This window comes from Phodopus roborovskii, unplaced genomic scaffold (genome assembly GCF_943737965.1).
Source record: "Phodopus roborovskii unplaced genomic scaffold, PHOROB, whole genome shotgun sequence".
Lineage (NCBI taxonomy): Eukaryota > Metazoa > Chordata > Mammalia > Rodentia > Cricetidae > Phodopus > Phodopus roborovskii.
In genome coordinates, this window is record NW_026126412.1 from 3,412,576 (window position 1) to 3,433,183 (window position 20,608).

Consider the following 20,608-nt stretch of genomic DNA (forward strand, 5'->3'; position numbering starts at 1 on the left):
CTTGAAATCCATACATGTACAACTAGCCATGTTATTACTACGGTATACAGAAGCTATGGGTGTCGAAACATGAGCTATGGTGGGAGACATGAGCAGGGCAGTTTGTAAGTTCATGAGGTTGATGTAGAAAGGATTTGGCATCAAATATGGCTAACCTATAATTTTCATAGGGAGAACTGAATTTCCTCATGGAACTACTGTAAGTGGGTCAAACATGCTTAAAACATAGAAACAATAATTCTATAGCAATTCTTGGTACTGAATACAGATGGATCATGTTCACTGTTAATGCTCTCCCTGTAACTTGTTTTTAAGTACCATTCAGTTTTGTTAAAATCATGTGGATATTTTAGTATATTCACTAATTTAAAACAATTTTGATCTTGTTTACTGGACTGAATATTGATTTAGAATTGAGCATATTAGAAAATATTATAGAATGTTAGTACACAGAATGAGGGAAAAATCTAGAAGCATACCAATGTAAATCACATTGTAACTTAAAAAATAATTGTAACTATTCATGACACAAGTTTCAGACAAAAGCAAGATGTCTGGGTGAGCATATTGTTTAGTTTTATATTCTCTGGCTCTTTAAATAGTTCTTTAGAAAATCACCTAATCCCCTAAGATAGTAAGACAGTTTTAAAATTTTCTAAGTCTAACTTTCAACTGATCTTTCAGCTAAAAGCCATCTTCAAAATCCATTTTTAACATAAAAAATTACTCTTAAAACTTAAAAATTAAATAGAGCAATACAGCTGTGGTATCTGATATTTATTTTAGACATATTTTGACACAGGCATATCTATATCTTTTAATTTTAGAAATCAAGAAGCTGTAGTGCTTGAGTATTCCTCAAACATAACAAATACATCATGAGATGATAATTTCATATTCAGTTAATAATTTCATAATCAATACATAATACTCAATAAATTATTTTCCCTTTAAACAATAGTTGACTAACTTCTTTCTATTCTTTGGAAAACTATACCAGGAAAAGAGCAAGGGCACCTGAGAGCTTAGAGCTAAAACACAGTAAGTTAACATACGTTTCCTTTGCCACAGTTTCAGACCCAAAGCTTACGTCTGTCAGAACAGCACAGGAAATCACACCTGTGGAGAGGGATTGTCAGCATCACCCTGATTGAGGGCCGAGACCTGAAAGCAATGGATTCCAATGGGTTGAGTGATCCCTATGTGAAGTTCCGGCTGGGGCATCAGAAGTACAAGAGTAAGGTAGGTCTCCATCCTTCTGTGCTCCCCTTACTGTTGGGAAGGTGCTGATGGGTTAGGAGCCAGGCTTCTGGAAGTAAGAACAACAGATGCCTTTTGAAAGGGGAACTTTGGAATATCATGTCAGAAGCAAAGCCCTAGGTGGCCTTGAGTAAGCCACTCTGCTATTTTGTCTCACTGCCTTCATCTTTTATCCAAGAACCAGCTCTCTGCACATTTGGATGTTTAAGAGAAAAAAGCAACAATAACCCAGAAAGAGTATAGTATATCCCTCACTGAAGTGCTGAGGAGTTGACCATTACCAGTGCTGCTGGCATCAGTATTTCGTACACCATTTTCATGCAGTTAGTCTTTCAAATTACTCTTTATCATGTTAATCAGTCTGACTTTAGCCATCACAGCACCAAAGGGGATTTTAAATTGTTTTTGTATTTTTATTTAATCATATAACCTTTGAGTTTTATGTCATACTTCAATAAAATGTACTTATATTATTCACTTCTCTCCTTTTCCCCTCCTACCACTCATTTTCTTCTTCTGAATTGACCCCCAATATGTCCCTCTTTTCCTTCCTTCCTTCCTTCCTTCCTTCCTTCCTTCCTTCCTTCCTTCCTTCCACTTTTACTTGCTTTTTCTCCTTTCTTTTCTTTCAACTGCCCCATGTAGGCAATAACAACTGTTCATGACTGCAACTGCCATGTCATATACAGAATTTTAACATATATTTAAGAAACAAAGGGCCAAACCCCTGCTGTTGCTTCATCATGTGCAAAAGCACAACTTACTTAAGTTCTCTGTGTGTCAGTTTCCCCTTCTGTAGAAATAGAACTAAAATAATGCCTACATAAGCAAGTCATTGATGACATTCAATGAATGAATGGAAGACCCACAAAGGACTTAAAATACTGCTGTGATCATAACTACCCAGTAAATGCTAAAAGCAGAAGGAAGATTAGCAGCAGTAATATTTGCAGAGTAACAATTTTATTCTTAGTGGTAATATATTAATTAATATCAGTAGCATGTTATTTGTGAAATGACAAAGACTTACTGACTATAGCTACATCTTGTTATGGCCAATTATAACTACTTCCAGTTTTTACAGAGGCATTCATAAACAGCTTTGGATGTTTTCATCCTGCATTACATAAAGATTACACTCCACATTTGTGAAAAATTTCTTGCTTTTACTGTACTTGTTTTCATGGATTTTGAATTGACACCCTGTCTAATTCCCTTCTTGCCTAGAAAGTCTTCATCAGTACTTAAAGGTAATTCAAAATATCCCTAAGCTGATTGGTTAACAAGCAGTTTGCTTTGCTAGCAGGCTGTATGGTAATCTTATGGAGGACCAAATGAACTATTTGGACATAATTATTAGCTGAGAAAAAGTTATATGGGAAAGACAATCCTAATATCAAACACTAAAAAGTTAGTATTTTTACCACCTGATAAAAAAGATGAACTACATTCCAAAATGCCATAGGAGTTCATCTAAGCTGAAGAAGATAATTGAATTGTCTTAGCATCCATTTAGTACCATCTATATTTTTCAGGAGCTTAAGAACAAATTTTAAAACAGATACTATTTCCAAAAATAGGTATCCATGACCACTTCTCTCTTTTCTCATTAACATGATTTACTTGTTCATTTGGACTCTTTAGATATGAAATATGAACCCTACTATGGACAAGTGTCTCTTTTGATCTTTCTGTCCATGATCTATTGCAGATTAATTTCAGATTATGAACTTTAAAGTTGTGATTCATTTGCATTACCTTTGCACATCACATACATCATTGCTTTCAATTTTTGAATCAAAGGACCTGTCTGTCATCCATTAAAAAGAGAAAAGGCCCCTACATACTACCTGCTTAAAAACGAATGGCAAGAAAAACAAATGGAATTTTATACTATGTTAATACTGGTAACTTTGTTTATTGATTTACTGAGCGTCTTCTCTGACTACTTAAAATCACAAAATTGCAATCTAGACATCCTTGTTTATTCAACATGAAAAACACACACATGTATAGTTTCCCTGTATGGGAAGTGGAATAGCACAGCAATGCTAAATATTAAATGCACAATAAACTAAACCACCCACATCTACTTATTTATTCCTCCTGTTTCCATACAACTCATTGTCGGTCCTTCATGTGCTGTAAACACCAATAGAGAGTGAGAGGGAAAACAGGAACTCTAGGAATTATCATCTTCCTAGATAACTTCCAAGATAACTGACTATGTGTTCCTTATTTCATCATGATAGGGATAAATGTTAGCATCTGTATGACTTGTTTCACTGACAGGCTGCCTCCTTATATATGTATTTCATATTTCTCATCTGCTGTGTAAGACAGTCAAAGGCTTATTTACTTATGATTATCTGACTTCTCTGGATACATCCACAAGCAACTAAGATGCTGGAGCTTTGGCAGCTAATATTGTACCTGTATACCCAGAATCTTTGATTGAACTACTACCCTCAGCAAGATTTTCTGTGTAGTGTTTCAAGTTGATTTTTAAATACGATTTGTATTTAATTGTATTGATAATACAATAACTTTTTGCCTTTCCAGATTATGCCCAAAACTTTGAATCCTCAGTGGAGGGAGCAGTTTGATTTCCATCTCTATGAAGAAAGAGGGGGGATCATTGACATCACTGCCTGGGACAAGGACGCTGGGAAAAGGGATGATTTTATTGGAAGGTTCGTGAAAACTGGTATTTTATTTACCTTAGAGAGGGCATGCTTTTGCTGAAAGAACTTATTCTTTAAATTTGACTGTCAGCAGTTTTGAATAGAGGAAACCTTCCATTACACCACCACTCAGCATCAAAAAACAGATACAAAGAATGACCAGTAGGTGGCAGCTTTGCATAGTTGATGGACAGTATATTCCGATTTCATTTCCAGAAATTTTTTCCAGATGTCAGAATTTTTGTGCACAAAAGTTATGGGAGTTGGAAACAAGGAATTTAATCTGATATGGGACACTTAGAGAACAAAGAGCACATTCAAGGATGGAAAGTGATCTGCGATAATGTTTGTTTTCACAGTATACGTTGTAACCATAAAACACATTACTTCCTACAACTCAGTACAAGCATCCTTATAACCTTTTAGGAGTCCATAAATCTGTAAAGAGTTCCAGAATTTTAGAGAAGGGAGTATATCGGTGGAGCAGATTCGTGCTAATCTGATAATGCAGCAGAATATATTCTCAGGCTCAGATGGCATTTCTCTACAAAGTTGCTGGTATTTGACTCTACGACTTGAATGATAGGAATCGTGTTCTGATTAAAAGTCTCGTCTTTGTATTTTTGATACTTACATATGCCCATTGTATCAAAATGTGTGGAAATTTGCCAGCATAGAAAAAAGTGCTGTGTTCAGAGGGGCTTATTATTTGTTATTTCTTCACTATAGTTCACAGGAATTCCAAGTCATTGAATTTACAATCCAAAGAGAATTCACACATTCCCAAAGTAAAGGGAATTTCAGCCTAAAAGTAGAAACAGGAATCAAAACTGACATTTGAGACTCATCATTTTTATTTAAATTATTCTGACATACCTACTTAAGCAATAGCTTCACATATGCTAGATGAAGCTAAGTTTCTGTTAACCATTAACACCTGTCTTGTAAATGAAGTTGGGGGAACACCATTATGGTCTAAGAATTGTATTATAAACCAACCCTTTTGAAAACAGGGGTCTTTGTTGTATTTTGCCCCTCAGAAAAACACTACTATCAGAGTTCTCTGTAGGTTTTTAACCCCACATTGAAACACCAAAATGTTGTTGTTGGTTTTACTCCTTTTACTCTTTTGGATCTTTGAGCAGCCTGTCACCCAGCTTCCAAATAAATACACAACAGAGGCTTGTTCTTACTTATGAATGCCCAGCCTTAGCTTAGCTTGTTTCTAGCCAGCTTTTCATTAATTATCCCATCTACCTTTTGCCTCTGGAATTTTGCCTTTTCTTACTGTATATCTTTCACTTTTACTCTGTGGCTGGCTGTGTGGCCTACTGGCTGGCCCCTAGCATCCCCCTCTCCTTGTTCTCTTGCTCCTTGATCTTCCTCCCAGATTTTTCCTCCTCCTTTGTTCCCTCTGCCTGCCAGCCCCAATTATCCTTTCTCCTACTTTGGTATTGGCCATTCAGCTCTTATTAAACCAATCAGGTGTTTTACACAGGCAAAGTAACACAGCTTTGCAGAGTTAAACAAACACAATATGAAAGAATGCAACACATGCTTGCATCATTAAACAAATCTAACACATCTTAAAATAATATTCTACAGTAAGTCTCTGGAAGTTATTTTGTTCTTTGTGGTATCTACTACTAATTGAAGTCATGGACTATTGTGTCATGTTTTACTCTTTAGAGGGGCTCACCACCCAGCTGCCAAATAAATCACACATGGAGACTTGTTCTTAATTATGAATACCTCCTCCTTCCTTGCTTATTCCCAGATTCTTTTCTCCCAGACTTCCCCTTCTCTCTGCCTGCCAGCTCTGCCTATCCCTTCTTCTGCCTCGCCATTGGCGGTTCAGCTCTTTATCAGACCAAGCAGGTGTTTTAGACAGACTAAGAATCTCACCTCCACAGAGTTAAACAACTACAGCATATACGGAAGCAACACATCTTTACATCCTTAACTGTTCCACAGAATAAACAAAAGTAACACACCTTAACATGATGTTCTATCACAATGTGGACACCTGCCAGTCCCAGAATCATTTCACTGTGGCTGTGTATTTGATTGTATCTCCTTCCTCTGGCTGTGATTTCTCTGAGCGAGTCAGAATCTAGCTGTTCCATGAACACTTACTTCTTTTTCATAGCTTAAGCAACAGTGCCTGTCTAGTTAATCAGATAATACAAGTGGAACCTGCTCCCTCCTTACTTTGTATTTGAACTCTCTTGAATAAAGCGGCTGTACTGTAAAGCCTGATGGCCTCTGCTTGGCTGTCGTCAATGTGAAATGTCAGCATGACTTTGTCCTTTCCTATTTTTTATTACATAATGACAAATATCATTTATGCATTTCTTCCTTGGGGAAGAATTTCCAAATTTCAACACTGTAAAACATCGCAGCCCATCACAGCAGTCCTATCCCTTTTCCTCATCATAAAACATGTTGGACAGAGGAGGGCACATCTGCCTCACTCCACCTTGCTTCTAGGCTTGGGGGTATGCTGTGGTTTGTTTATTGTTTATTTTTAATGTTGGGCCACATATTATTTTAAAAATATGTTTTGCAAATGTAAACACAACAGTAAGGCTAATTTGCTTGTGATAAAAGCAAGGCTGACTATCGATTAAAGAACATGTTCAACTCTGGAACGGTGAAGCATGCATATCTTAGCAGTGAAAACTGCTCCCTTCATTCTCACTCATGAAGTCAGACTTATACCCCAAACATCCACTACAGCTATTCCCATCAGGCCACTGCAAACCCCAAGTCATGTGACCCACACACTACCTAGCCTCATTAAGGAGCAGACAGACAGGGAACTGGCTGATGGCTTCCTTACCCTGATACATGGTTTTCACTTGGCTCCAAGTGATCTCCTGAGCACATTTTCTTTTTTCTTTTTTTTTTTTTTATTTTTTTATTCCCTCTCCCTCCCTTTCTCTTTTCCTCCCTCCCTACCTCCCTTCCTCACTTTTACCCTCTCTGCCCTCTCACATGCATTCTAACCACCCTCCCCTCCCATCCCCCATCCCAATTCCATATGAAGGGCAATGCCATCCAGTTGGGGTCACGTAGCTCTGACAGGTCATGTGAAGTAGGGACTAGGGCTTCTCTCCTGTCTCTAGGTTAAGGCAGTTATCCCTCCATGGGGGATGTGTTCGCATGGTTCTTTTGTGCACCAGGGATACATCCTGGCTCCACTGTCTGAGGTCCCTTAGACTGCTCAGTCCTTCTGGCTGAGACCCATATTCAGGGGGGCCTGAGTCAGTCCCATGCTGGCTTCCCAGCTATCAGTCTAGTGGCCGTTAGCTCCTCCTTGTTCAGGTAAGCTGTCTCTATGTGTTTCTGCAACCTGGTCTTGTCCTCTCCATCTGCATCTGGATTCTAGTTCGACTCAGTGTTTGTGTATGGGTGTTTGCTTCCGTTTCCACCAGGTATTAGATGAGAGCTCCATGGATAAGTTAGTTGTTGATCTCACTATCCAGGAAGGGCATTTATGATAGCCTTTCCACGGTTGCTCAAAGTGTTAGTTGCGGCTGTCTTGTAGTTCTCTAGACCTTTCTTTGTGTTCAATTTTATCTTCAAACCAATATTGGCTCCCTCTTTTATGTTCTCTCTCTCTCTCCCTCTCTCTCTCTCTCAGTCTCTCTCTCTCTCTCTCTCTCTCTCTCTCTCTCTCTCTCTCTCTCTCTCTCTCTCTCGTCTTCTATTCCTACCTGGACTCAATCTTCCTGGTCACACGTGTTTTCCTTTCCTCCCCCTCTCTTTCTCCTACTTCTCTCTCCATTCGCTGCCCCCCCCACTTCCCCTGAGCTCTAGGGGACTTGTCCCCTCCCAGTTCTGTGAGGGACTTTATATGAATCTCTTAGAATACACCTTGTATCCTAGTTCCTCTGGTGGTATGAATTGTAGGATGGTGATCCTTTGCTTTAGGTCTAAAATCCATATATGAGCGAGTACATACTATGTTCCTTTTTGTGACTGGGTTACTTCATTCAGGGTGGTTTCTTCAAGAGCCATCCACTTGCCTGCAAATTTCAAGATACCATTATTTTTTTTCTGCAGAGTACTATTCCATTGTGTAGATGTGCCATATCTTCATTATCCATTCTTCAATTGAGGGGCATCTAGGTTGCTTCCAGGTTCTTGCTATTACAAATAGTGCTGCTATGAACATAGTTGAGCACATATCTTTGTTGCATGGATGCGGATGCGGATCATTTGGGTATATGCCTAAGAGGGGGATTGCTGGGTCCTGTGGTAAACTAATTCCCATTTTCCTGAGGAACCGCCATACTGATCTCCAAAATGGCTGTACGAGTTTGCACTCCCACCAGCAGTGGAGGAGTGTTCCCCTTTCTCTACATCTTCTACAGCATAAGTTGTCATTGGTGTTTCTAATTTTAGCCATTCTGGCTAGAGTAAGATGGTATCTCAAAGTTGTTTTGAGTTGCATTCCCCTGATAGCTAAGGATGTTGAGCATTTTCTTAAATGTCTTTCAGCCTTTTTGATTTCCTCTATTGAGAATTCTTTCTTCAGTTCTGTACCCCATTTTTTAATAGGGTTACTTGGTGTTTTGTTGACTAGTTTCTTGAGTTCTTTATATATTTTGGAGATCGGCCCTTTGTTGGATATAGGATTGGTGAAAATCTTTTCCCAGTCTGTGGGCTGCCATTTGGTCTTGTCGACTGTGTCCTTTGCCTTACAGAAGCTTCTAAGTTTGAAGAGGTCCCATTTATTAATTGTTGCTCTCGGTGTATGTGCCCCTGGAGTTATGTTCAGGAAGCGGTCTCCTATACCAATTTGTTCAAAGGTACCTCCTACTTTCTCTTCTAAGAGGTTCAATGTGGCTGGATTGATGCTGAGGTCTTTGATCCATTTGGACTTGAGTTTTGTGCATGGCGACAGACATGGGTCTATCTGCAGTCTTCTACACACCCTCTTCCAATTGTGCCAGCACCATTTGTTGAAGATGCTGTCCTCGCCCCATTGTATAATTGTAGCTTTTTTGTTGAAAGTCAGGTGTTCATAGGTGTGTGGGTTAATATCAGGATTTTCAATTCGATTCCATTGGTCTACCTGTCTATTTTTGTGCCAATACGAGGCTGTTTTCATATAGCTCTGTAGTAGAGCTTAAAGTCAGGAATTGTGATGCCTTCTGAAGTTCTTTTATTGTATGGGGTTGTTTTGGCTATCCTGGGTCTTTTGTTTTTCCATATAAAGTTGATTATTATCTTTTCAAGGTCAGTGAAGAATTGTGGTGGGATTTTAACGGAGATTGCATTAAATCTGCTTTTGGCAAGATTGCCATTTTTACTGTTTATCCTTCCTATCCAAGAGCATGGGAGATGTTTCCATTTTTGGGTATCTTCTTTAATTTCTTTCTTTAGAGCCACAAAGTTCTTATAATACAGGTCTTTCACTTGTTTGGTAAGCATTACCCCAAGATACTTTATGTTGCTTGTGGCCATTGTAAAGGGTGATGTTTCTCTGATTTCATTCTCTGTCTCTTTGTCATCTGATAAAAGTAGGGCTACTGATTTTTTTTTGAGTTTATCTTGTATCTTGCTAGTTTGCTGAAGGTGTTTATCAGCTGTAGGAGTTTCCTGATAGAGTTTATTGGGTCGCTTATCATATCATCTGCAAATAGAGACAGTTTGACTTCTTCCTTTCCAATTTGGATCCCATTGATCTCCTTTTGTTGTCTTATAGCTTTAGCTAGAACTTCAAGTATGATATTGAAGAGATATGGAGAGAGAGGGCAGCCTTGTCTTGTTCCTGATTTTAGAGAAATTGGCTTAAGTTTCTCTCCAGTTTGATGTTGGCAGTTGGTTTGCTGTATATTGCTCTTATTATGTTTAGGTATGTTCCTGTTTTTTCTCCATCATGTCTCTCACACGACAGTTCCAGAGTGAACCTTCAGAACTTAAGCATGAGCTACTTCTCTGCCGGCACTTGCTCCCTTTGTGAGTTCATCCCTTTCTGTGCTCCCTGCATCACTCAGGCCTGACAACTCCCAACGTGCTAGTCATTCTTATGTGATTTTCATATCACACTGACTACTGTACTGCTGGAATAATTAACATGCTTCTTCAATTTAGACATTCCAGCACTAAGCTTCAGCCTCCTGACCCCCAAAAGCTGTATTTCCCTTGTCTTTTGCTGACACTAAAAATATCCGTCACCTTTTCATTCTTTCTTTTCTCTCACTTTCATCAACTATGCCAGCAGTCGACTCTTCCACCAAGGCTGTTACCTAGACGACATGAAGATCTTCCATGAGACTCACCTCTTTAAAAAAAATCAACACATACTTACTACAGTAGCATCTGCCTCCAATACACAGAGCTTTGGAGGATCCTTATCACCTCTATGACTGTATCTCCAGGTTGTCTAACCACCTGCTCCCATGAAGACAATGGCAGCAACCATTTCCTTCCACCTTTTTCTTCATCTGAGAGTTTGTTCCCTAGACATCGTTTTTTAAAATAAATCTTTATTTTTTTTAGAATGTGCAGTCAGTTGAGCCTGCTCCTGCCTCATTCTCAGCAGCTGGGACAATTCCATCCTTGGCATTTCTAGTGTAAACTACTTAGACTCTATGGCCTTTACTAAGGGACTGTTGAAGAGCTGCTGCCTTAGCTAACTTCAGTTTCTTGGAATCCATAACTGAGGCTACAGTCAGAAGCTTCCTGGAAGTCTATCAAGAGTATAACAGCTTCATCAGACAGGGCATGGCAGTTGGACTGGCCTCTGCATCCTGACCACTTTTTTTCTCTCCTAGATGTCTTCACTGGGTCTTTTTCTTCCTTACACAACTTTTCAGTATCTTTTTTCTTGTGTTGTAATTTGCTGTTTTGTCAAGGATCAGAGAGTGACAGAGACCCCTGCAACTTCACTAACATGTGTGCTATAAAGAGTATCTTAAACTTTATTTAATATTTTTGTGGTGATGGATGTCTAAGTTTGTGCATATGCCACAGCACACATGTCAAGGTCAATGGACAACAGTGTGGAATCTGTTCTCTTCTTCCATGTATTCCAGGGGTTGAACTAAGTCTCCAGGTGAACAGCAAGCACCTTTATTTATTGAGCCATCTCTCCAGTTCCAAGAGAAAAAGTTAAGACATAAATAAAACAATCTTTAAATCCTCTACTCAAAACACTCCACTTGTTTCCCATCAATGGTCTGAGTAGAAGCAAAGTTCTTGCTATGGACTACAATGCCCAAACCTCTGTCCTGGCTACCAGTCTATGCCCTCTGCCCTCCAGCCATAATGGACACGATGCTATTCCCAAGCACACCAGATACTTATCCATCTATGACACCTTTCTTTAAGTCACTTGCCTGCCATGCTTTTGTACTTTCTTAGGTCTGATAAAGCTCTATTTTTTTTAGTATTCCTTTCCTACTCTGCTAATATTTTATAGACATAGCCACTGTTTGGCATACTGTGTATCTTCCTTACTCAACTGATCCACTCCACTGTACTAGGATGCAAATTCCATGACAGGATGGATATTTGAATGTCTTTACTGTGGCATCCTCACGAAGTATATGGCACATATGCTCAATAAATACAAATACCAGAAGATTGATTTAATACTAGTAATTGTGGTTATTCATTATTTATATAAAGAATAATCTGATACCAGATGGTAATATATTATCAATGTGACTACGACTTGATGGAAGGCACACACTTCAAGTATAATTGTGAGAAAATGAATGGATATTATAAAAAAGAGAAAAACTAATGATTTAGAGTATGAAAGTAAATAGTGCTTATACTCAAAATGCTAAACTAATATATTTAGAAGAAAAGCTAGCCTATACATTGTTAAGATTATTTTACCACAACATTTTAATTAACATATAAAATTGTACATATTTTAGGGTATCATATAATGTTTCAAGATATATATATATATATATATATATATATATATATATATATAGTGTCATGTTCAAGTCAAGGTAAGAATATCTAAATCCTCGGGCACTTTTCACAGGTGGTGGGTGCATTTACAATCCTTTCATGTAGATTATAAATGTAGATACAATATTGTTACTTAAAACCACACTGTTGTCCCACAATACACCAGGATGTCCTGCCTCTCTCCACTGCATCTTACTAATTACTTTTTTATGTGTAGATTATTTTGCTAGTTATAATGACTTCCTGTTTTATCTGTGTACTATAAATGATAGATTCAATGATCGTTTACATTTTGGAAAGTTGTAGTATCAAAACCTTATAACAACAAATAATACTCTACTGTGCATATGCATTATATATTCTTTATTCATCAGTGAATGGACAGTATTATGTACACTTCATGGTGCTTTGAACAACATTTCATTAAACATAAGAGTCTGAAGTATTTATGAATTTTTTTCTCTCAGTAGTTTCATGATTTTAGATCTGCTATTAAAGTCTTCAGTTTATTTTGAGACTGGTTTATTCATCTGGGGAGAGACCATGGTCTGGTTTCTGCATGTGAATATCCAGTTTTCCTAAGACCATTCCTTGAAGAGGATGCCTATGTTCTGCTCCATGTTCTAGTGCATTTGCTGAACATCCTTGGTAGATACATTGCTTTACTTGTAGATTCTGAATGCCACGCCACTGTCTAAGTATCTTCATTAGCTGTGTGATATGTTTAGAAGTCAGGTAGTAAAATAAGTTCAGCTGTTTGATTAAAAATACAAGCTCTTAGTCGGGCTGTGGTGTAACATGCTTTAATCCCAGCACTCAGGAGGCAGAGATAGGTAGATCTCTGTGACTTCGAGGCCAGCCTGGTCTACAGAGCTAGTTCCAGGATAGCTAGAGCTGTTAAACAGAGAAATTCTGTCTCGAACCCCCCCCCAAAAGGCTAGCTCTTTGTGGAGTGTTGTTCACACCCTGATAGAAACTACATTGCATCTAGATATCATTTTAAGTAACATGGACATTTATTTATTATTTTCATTTATTTTACATACAAATTAGAGTTGTCCCTCCCTCCTCTCCTCCTGTTCCCAGCTCCCACCTCCCTTCTACCCACTCCCCATCCACTCCTCCTCTATCTCTATTCAGAAAGGGATAGGCCTCCCATGGGAGTCAACAAAGCATGACAAATCAAGTTGAGGCAAGACCAAGTTATTCCCCTGTAGTATGAACATTTTAATAATATGATTTATTACAATCTGTGAACCTACCTTTCCATGCTTTTATTCTAAATTGGTTCATTTATTCTCAAATATTTTACTCTTACTGCTACTATAAATTTGGTTTGTTTTCTTTATATTCTTTACAGTTAATTTGCTATTGATGGACTGCAATGTTAATAATATTTATCTGTTAATTCTTGGGTCCTCCAGTTTTGATAAAAATGTTTAATTGGCTCTAACAGTTTTCAGTGGGGTTTTGGGATATTCTATAAATTAGATCACATAACATATAAAATGGTGACAGTTTGCCTCTGTTTCTTCCTTTTGCCTGATTGTTCTGGCAATAAAAACTTGAAAGTTAGCATGCACGGATTCTGCAGCAATATGTCCTAGCATGACCCATTCAATATAACATTAACTGTAGGCTAGTTTTTGGCTTTGTTGAGTTGCAGTATGCTTCTCCTAATATTCACCATCATGATATATGGGAGTTTACACAGTTTGTTGTTTTATTTTACAAAAAAATATATTCACCAAGAACAGAGATTTGCAATCACAAACAATGATGACTATTTTACAGCTCAACATGAGGAAGATATAGAAGGAAAGTGTATACTGTGCCAATTCTGCTGATACAACGAATATAGCCAATTTGGTTAAGAGATTGTTTTTTGAGTACTCAAGTGGAGTGACTGGTCTAGGGTACAAATCCAAGTCTCCTGACTCGAAAGTTCATGCTCACTTTACCACAGTCTGTGTTCAGCATATTTTCTGAAAGCCTCTAACTCCTCAACAAAATAATTAGTCAGTAAACCAATTTAGATGGTGTGCATCATACTTCAAGTTGAACAACAAATCTTCTCTGTTGTTGAACTACAGATTTCAAGCAAAGGTGATGTTAATCTACATGTCATTATTTATCCTTCTGATCACCTGCATTTTGGAAGGCAAAAAGGACAGCCACTGTTACAAAAATCAGCTAATAAATCCTCATGATTGTTACACTTTTATGCAGAGCAGTAATCTGAACAAATTGGTTGCTGACAGCTGACGTAAATTTCCAAGAATGAGGGCTGTCACAGAGCAAGTTGCTTTTATGAGTGTACGGAATAAGTAAATCCTATAGCATGCAAGCTTATTCAGGTGGAGTTATCTGTAATCCAATATGGTAAGTTTATAGAATGATTTGTTAGGGTGCAAAATATCTTTCTATCTTTAAAGTGGCATTGATTTGGGGATATATGTAGTTTAGGTTGGTGAGTTTTAAGTGATGTTATTCATTGTATGTTATCAAGGTCTTGAAGTTGGCACTGCTTAGTAAAGCAAAGTGTTGCCAGTGTAGGCCTGGGTAAAGGGTTTTTAAAAATGTTTTATTAAATGACATATGATAAGAAAACTTACTAAAAATTGGCAAGTTCAGGGCCAAGAACATCTCTCCTAATTCTATAGTATGAAACAACCCTATGACTCTGCAGAAGACGAGAATGGAATACAAGGTGAACACATGTGTTCAGGTGTAGAGTGTAGAGGTGAATACCATGTTAAGAGCTTGTGTGGAGGTTAGCATGCATATTCAGGGTTAGCACAGAGGTGAACACATTTTAAGGTGTAGATGGAGGAGAACATGCATGTCAAGACTTAGGGTGGGAAAGGAGGAAAACAACCTTTGGCTTTGACTCTCCACTAAATTCCTATTCTTTTTTTTTTTCCTTTTTTTGTAATTTACTTTTGATTGTTTTATAGAACAAAGGTTCATTTTGCTGATTATGTGGGTTTTTTTATATTATAGTGTGCTTTATTAGTATTACTTGTTATTTTATATATATATTTCTTATTTTACATATCCATCCCAGTTCCCCCTCTCTCCCTCCCTCCCATGCCCCCTGACTCCCCTCCCATACCATCCTCCCCCCCCCCACTTCATAGGGAGGGTGATGCCTTCCAGGAGGGATCATCAAAATCTGTCAAGTCATTTGGAGTAGGATCTAGGCCCTCCCTCCTGCCTCTAGGCCATGAAGGGATAAATTCCTATTCTTTTAAAATTTAAGATGAGTGCATTTGCATAGTCAACTCTATGATTCTGATTTGTGAAATTTATTTATGACACCAAAACTTATAATTACCTTTTCTTCCTACATAAATGAGGAAATAAAACCACATGCATTGTTAGCTACAAAGCACAGAGATTTGTAAATTACTTAGTTTTTTATTGTCATATCTTTTATCAATTTCCTAACTGAAGATTTATGGAATAGGATGTTTTCTTAGAATGGTAGACAGCATTTCAATTAATTTTTTGTTTTTAGGTTACAATTTCCTCCTGAAATTTGTAAATTTGTGCTAGTTTCAATATTTCCTAATTATATCATTTCTGGATACTATGATATGTAGATTCAATAGTTTACCTTTAAGGCCATGAACAGGGAATTTTACAAGTTTACAGATGTATGCTCTGATAGAAAAATCTCCCCCATACAACTGAACTTGGTAACTTTGTACAACAGGAATTCAGCCTTATTATTTCTTACTTAATGTTCAAGTGGAGATAGGCTTCTGAATAATTATGAACTTGAAAACACTTCATTGGCTCCATGTTGAGTTTTTTCCATTGCAAACATTCCAAAGTATGAGCTATACTAATTCATAATATAAGAATTTTTAGTATTTTATAGATTACTGAATATAGTCATATAAAGTAATTCTCATATATTAAGACATTTTTAAACTTTGTATAACTTGCTGAATAGTTGGTTTTTTTTAAAGTATGTTAAATTTTTTTTTCAAATATCTTTCCCCAAGAGAATCCTGGAGACTTTTCCTCTTCTTTGGAAGGTTTATTTTTAAATATCTTGCTAATTGTGATGGCTGCAAAATATTTTTAGCCAGTACTTCCAGGTATAAACTAGACTTTAAAATTCATTGTTAAAGAAATTTGATATAAACTTCTCTTGAAAATGATCTGCTTGATAATTTTGATTGTTTTGGCTGAATTCTTGATAAGTCTGATGATACCACCAGTGATTTATGACTCATGGTGTGTCTGACACAGACCACAAGTAGGAGGAGAAATGTCATCACTCCAGATTTTTAGCATAGACATTCTCTTGTGCATGCTCAACTAGCATTATTTTCAATCACATTTATTTAATAGGGATATTTTAAGCTAATTGTGCATTTTATGAGAATTAGCTTAGTTAAAACTAGATTATATAATTATTGGATCTACTTGCTAAGGCCTGTATGAACTGGAGTTCAGGGCACACCAGAGTCACTGTCAATTACATGGTGCCTTCTATGTCTTCCCCATTACACAGTCAGTGTATATCAATGTGTCTACCCACAATCAGGGAAGTGTGGGCTCTTATTTTTTACTAAAAAATGACTTCAGATAGCTTCATTTCCTACTTGTACTCCTGGAGACTCATTCAACACACCAAGGATGCTAACCATAGGTTGTTTTTATCTAGGAAGAAAGAGTGACCAGCACCAATTCAAGATCAGCAGAGGCAAGGCATGGGGAAGGAAACATGAAATGAACCCAGTTTTCTCCTTCAGTTCTCAGGGAAAATGTCATTTAAAATGTATAGTCTTTCTTTTGTATTTTTGTATGGTTAAAGAATCCATTCACACACACACACACACACACACACACACACATATGCACATATATATTTGATCACTGATAAACGATTTAAGGAAACCAGATTCAAGCTCTTTGATCTCCAAACTTCAATTTTCTCATTTTTTTTGGAATGCAGCAAAATGACTCTGAAATCCTCTTTAGTGTTAATTCTGTTTTGACAATTGTATTAATTGATTGACTGAATAATTGGTGAGTTGCGTTTGGGTATAGATAGTTCAAAGTTCAAAGTAAAGTGAAGGTGCTAGTGTAACTAGAAAGCATTGGTAAGTTTTCAAAGTATCTTTTATTTTTGTGCTCTTCTATCTCTAGCTGAGAGGGCATTTTTTTTCTTAGATTCTATTTGATAAGTAAGTAAAGCTGAATTGGAAGTGTTTATGATCCCTTCAGCCCCAGGACTTAGGAGACAAAGATGGGTAGATATCTACAGTTTGAGCCAGCCTGGTCTATGTATAAAGTTCTAAGCCAGACAGAGCTATGTATAGATACTATGTCTCAAAATAAATAAAATCTGAAACACAAATAGCTTAAGTGATTTGCTTAATATCATAATACACATGAGTTTTTCAGTTCATCATTCTGAACCCTTGAACATGTACCCTGCAGTCAAATAAACTTGTTCACATTAACACCAAGTTGGTGGGTATTGAACGTTGTAGAAATAAAGATAGGAAAACCTAGATTTTAAAATAGGTGACTCCTAGAAATCTGAGAGGGTCTGACACATGAGGAAATCAATATATGAGTGAGATGAGTGTTATAAATAAGTCAAACAAAATGAAAGAAAAAGAAAGAAAGAAGAAAAGGGAAAAGAAAGAAAGAGAAAAAAGAAAAGAGGAAAAAAGAGAAAAAGAAAGAGAAGAAGGGAGGAAGGAAGGAAGAAGCAGATCACTTCCTAGGTAGACAGGGAACAGAAGTATCAGAATGAACATTAGGCATCAATTTTGGCCATGCCATGATGAAACCTTGTCACCACAGGTGAATCTTTGGCCCTCTTTGAAGTGATATTTCTTTGTAAAAAGTCTCATATTTACAAAGCACTAAATAGAGTCTCGGTGCTATAAAAGGTCCAATATTATCCCTCTCCTACAGATGGTTCAGGACTTGTAGGAAGACAACTGAATGGTTTTTCAATAAGGGTTAGTAAAAGCCACGTTAAGATAGGTAACTATCATCTCAGGAAGTTTAGGTGAGAAGATATCTCACCCAAACCTCCAGAACCTGATGAAACTATGGAGTGACACAATATGGCATGGACAAGTCACAAACAGGCTGATAATAGCTTGATGGAGACACTGTCAGATTGCTGGGGATTTAAAAAAAAATCTTTCTTTTAATTTTATGTACTAAACCCCATTTCCCGTCCCTTCCCTCCTCCTTTCCCCCACCCCGTGTTTCCCCCACCCCACCCTGTAGTGAGGTAGTCCTTCTGTAGCACTGACCACGCCCATTGGGGGGTGGAGCGATGGGTGGAGGTGACCTGAGGAAGGAGGTCGGAGGGAGCCAGGAAGGTGCTCTCTCTTTTCTGGCGTGACTCGGACAGGAGAGGATCGGGTTGAATTTCCTGGTGTTCATCTGTCTAGGTTGTAAGTTATTTCTCCCTGAATAAACATCTATTCGGCCTATTTGTTTATCCTGATCCTTATTTACCGCAATACCACCCACTTTCACTTTTCAGAAAGGTTGAGGCCTCCCATGGGGAGTCAACAAAGTCTGTCACATCACATCAAATTGAGGCAGGACCAAGCGCCCTCCCACCCCCCCCCCCCTATCTAGGCTGAAGACTGTGTACCTCCATAGGGAATGGACTCCAAAAGGCCAGTTCAAGCACTAGGGATAAATCCTGGGCACACTTCTAGTAGCCCCATAAACTGTCCAAGCTACAGAATTGTCACCCACATTCAGAGGGCATAGTTTGTTCTTATGCAGGTTCCCCAACTGTCAATCTGAAGACGTTAGTGAGCTCCCACTTGCTCAGGTCAGCTATTTTTTGTGGGTTTCTCCAGCATGGTCTTGACCACTTTGCTCATCCATCCTCCCTCTCTTTGACTGGACTCAGAAGCTCAGACCATTGCTTAGCTGTGGATCTCTGTATCTGCTTCCTCCAGTTACTGTATAAAGTTTTTTTTTTATTATTTTTATTTTTTTTATTTTTTATTTTACATGTCGATCCCAGTTCCCTCTCCCTCCCTCTTATTCTCTTTGCCCCCTCACATGCACCCTGACCACCTTCCCCTCCCATTCCCCCACCCCAATTCCACATGTAGGGCAATGCCATCCAGGTGGGGTCACATAGATCTTTCAAGTCATTTGAAGTAGGGACTAGGGCTTCTCTCCTGTCTCTAGGTTAAGCCAGTATCCCTGCATGGGGGATGTGTCTGCAAGGTCCTTTTGTGCACCAGGAATACATCCTGGTTCCACTGTCTGAGGTCCCTTAGACTGCTCAGTCCTTCTGACTGAGACCTATATTCACGGGAGTCTGAGTCAGTCCCATGCTGGCTTCCCAGCTATCTGGGGGCCTGTTAGCTCCTCCTTGTTCAGGTAAGCTGTCTCTATGTGTTTCTACAACCTGGTCTTGTTCTCTCCATCTGCATCTGGATTCTAGTCCAACTCAGTGTTTAGGTGTGGGTGTTTGCTTCTGTTTCAAACAGGTACTAGATGAGGGCTCCATGATGGTGGATAAGTTAGTTGTTGATCTCACTATCCGGGAAGAGCATTTATGGTAGCCTTTCCACGGTTGCTCAAATTGTTAGTTGGCGGCAGTCTTGTAGGTCTCTAGACCTTTCTATTCCTACGCTGACTCAATCTTCCTAGTCACACGTGCTTTCCTCTCCTCCCCTTCTCTTTATCCTACGGCAGCCCACAGACTGTCTACATCCGACAAAGGGCTGATCTCCAAAATATATAAAGGACTCAAGAAACTAGTCAACAAAACACCAAATAACCCTATTTAAAATGGGGTACAGAACTGAAGAAAGAATTCTCAAATCAAAAAGGCTGAAAGATACTTAAGAAAGTGCTCAACATCCTTAGCTATCAGGGGAATGCAAATCAAAACAACTTTGAGATACCATTTTACTCCTGCCAGAATGGCTAAAATTAGAAACACCAATGACAACTTATGCTGTAGAAGATGTAGAGAAAGGGGAACACTCCTCCACTGCTGGTGGGAGTGCAAACTCGTACAGCCATTTTGGAGATCAGTATGGCGGTTCCTCAGGAAAATGGGAATTAGTTTACCACAGGACCCGGCAATCCCCCTCTTAGGCATATACCCAAATGATCCGCATCCGCATCCATGCAACAAAGACATGTGCTCAACTATGTTCATAGCAGCACTATTTGCAATAGCAAGAACCTGGAAGCAACCTAGATGCCCCTCAAATGAAGAATGGATAAAGAAGATGTGACACATCTACACAATGGAATAGTACTCTGCAGAAAAAAAATAATGGAATCTTGAAATTTGCAGGCAAGTGGATGGCACTTGAAGAAACCACCCTGAATGAGGTAACCCAGTCACAAAAAGAGGAACATGGTATGTACTCGCTCATATATGGATTTTAGACCTAGAGCAAAGGATCACCAGCCTATAATTCATACCACCAGAGGAACTGAATACAAGGTGTATTCTAAGAGATGCATATAAAGTCCCTCACAGAAGGGGGAAGGGACAAGTCCCCAAGAGCACATGGGGGGGCAGTGACTGGATAAAGATTTTATGATAACAATTAGGGTAGTCATCAATCTGATTGACAGGGGAAGGCCGGTTCAGGCACCACTATTGCTTAGAGCGTTACCTAGGGTCATCCTTATGGCTTCTTGTAAATCTCCTTAATGCCAGGTTTCTCACTAATCCCATAATG

At 38.4% G+C, this 20,608-nt stretch overlaps 1 protein-coding gene across 9 annotated transcripts in view; it reads left to right on the forward strand.

The window, feature by feature from the left end:
- Positions 1-20,608, forward strand: part of Mctp1 (multiple C2 and transmembrane domain containing 1) — a 528,156-nt gene that overhangs the window by 328,984 nt on the left and 178,564 nt on the right. For all 9 annotated transcript variants that reach the window (XM_051182781.1, XM_051182775.1, XM_051182776.1 and 6 more), the window contains 2 exons: positions 1,072-1,242; positions 3,823-3,953. In XM_051182781.1, the coding sequence (XP_051038738.1) occupies positions 1,072-1,242; positions 3,823-3,953 (302 nt within the window). The remainder of the gene's footprint in view (positions 1-1,071; positions 1,243-3,822; positions 3,954-20,608) is intronic.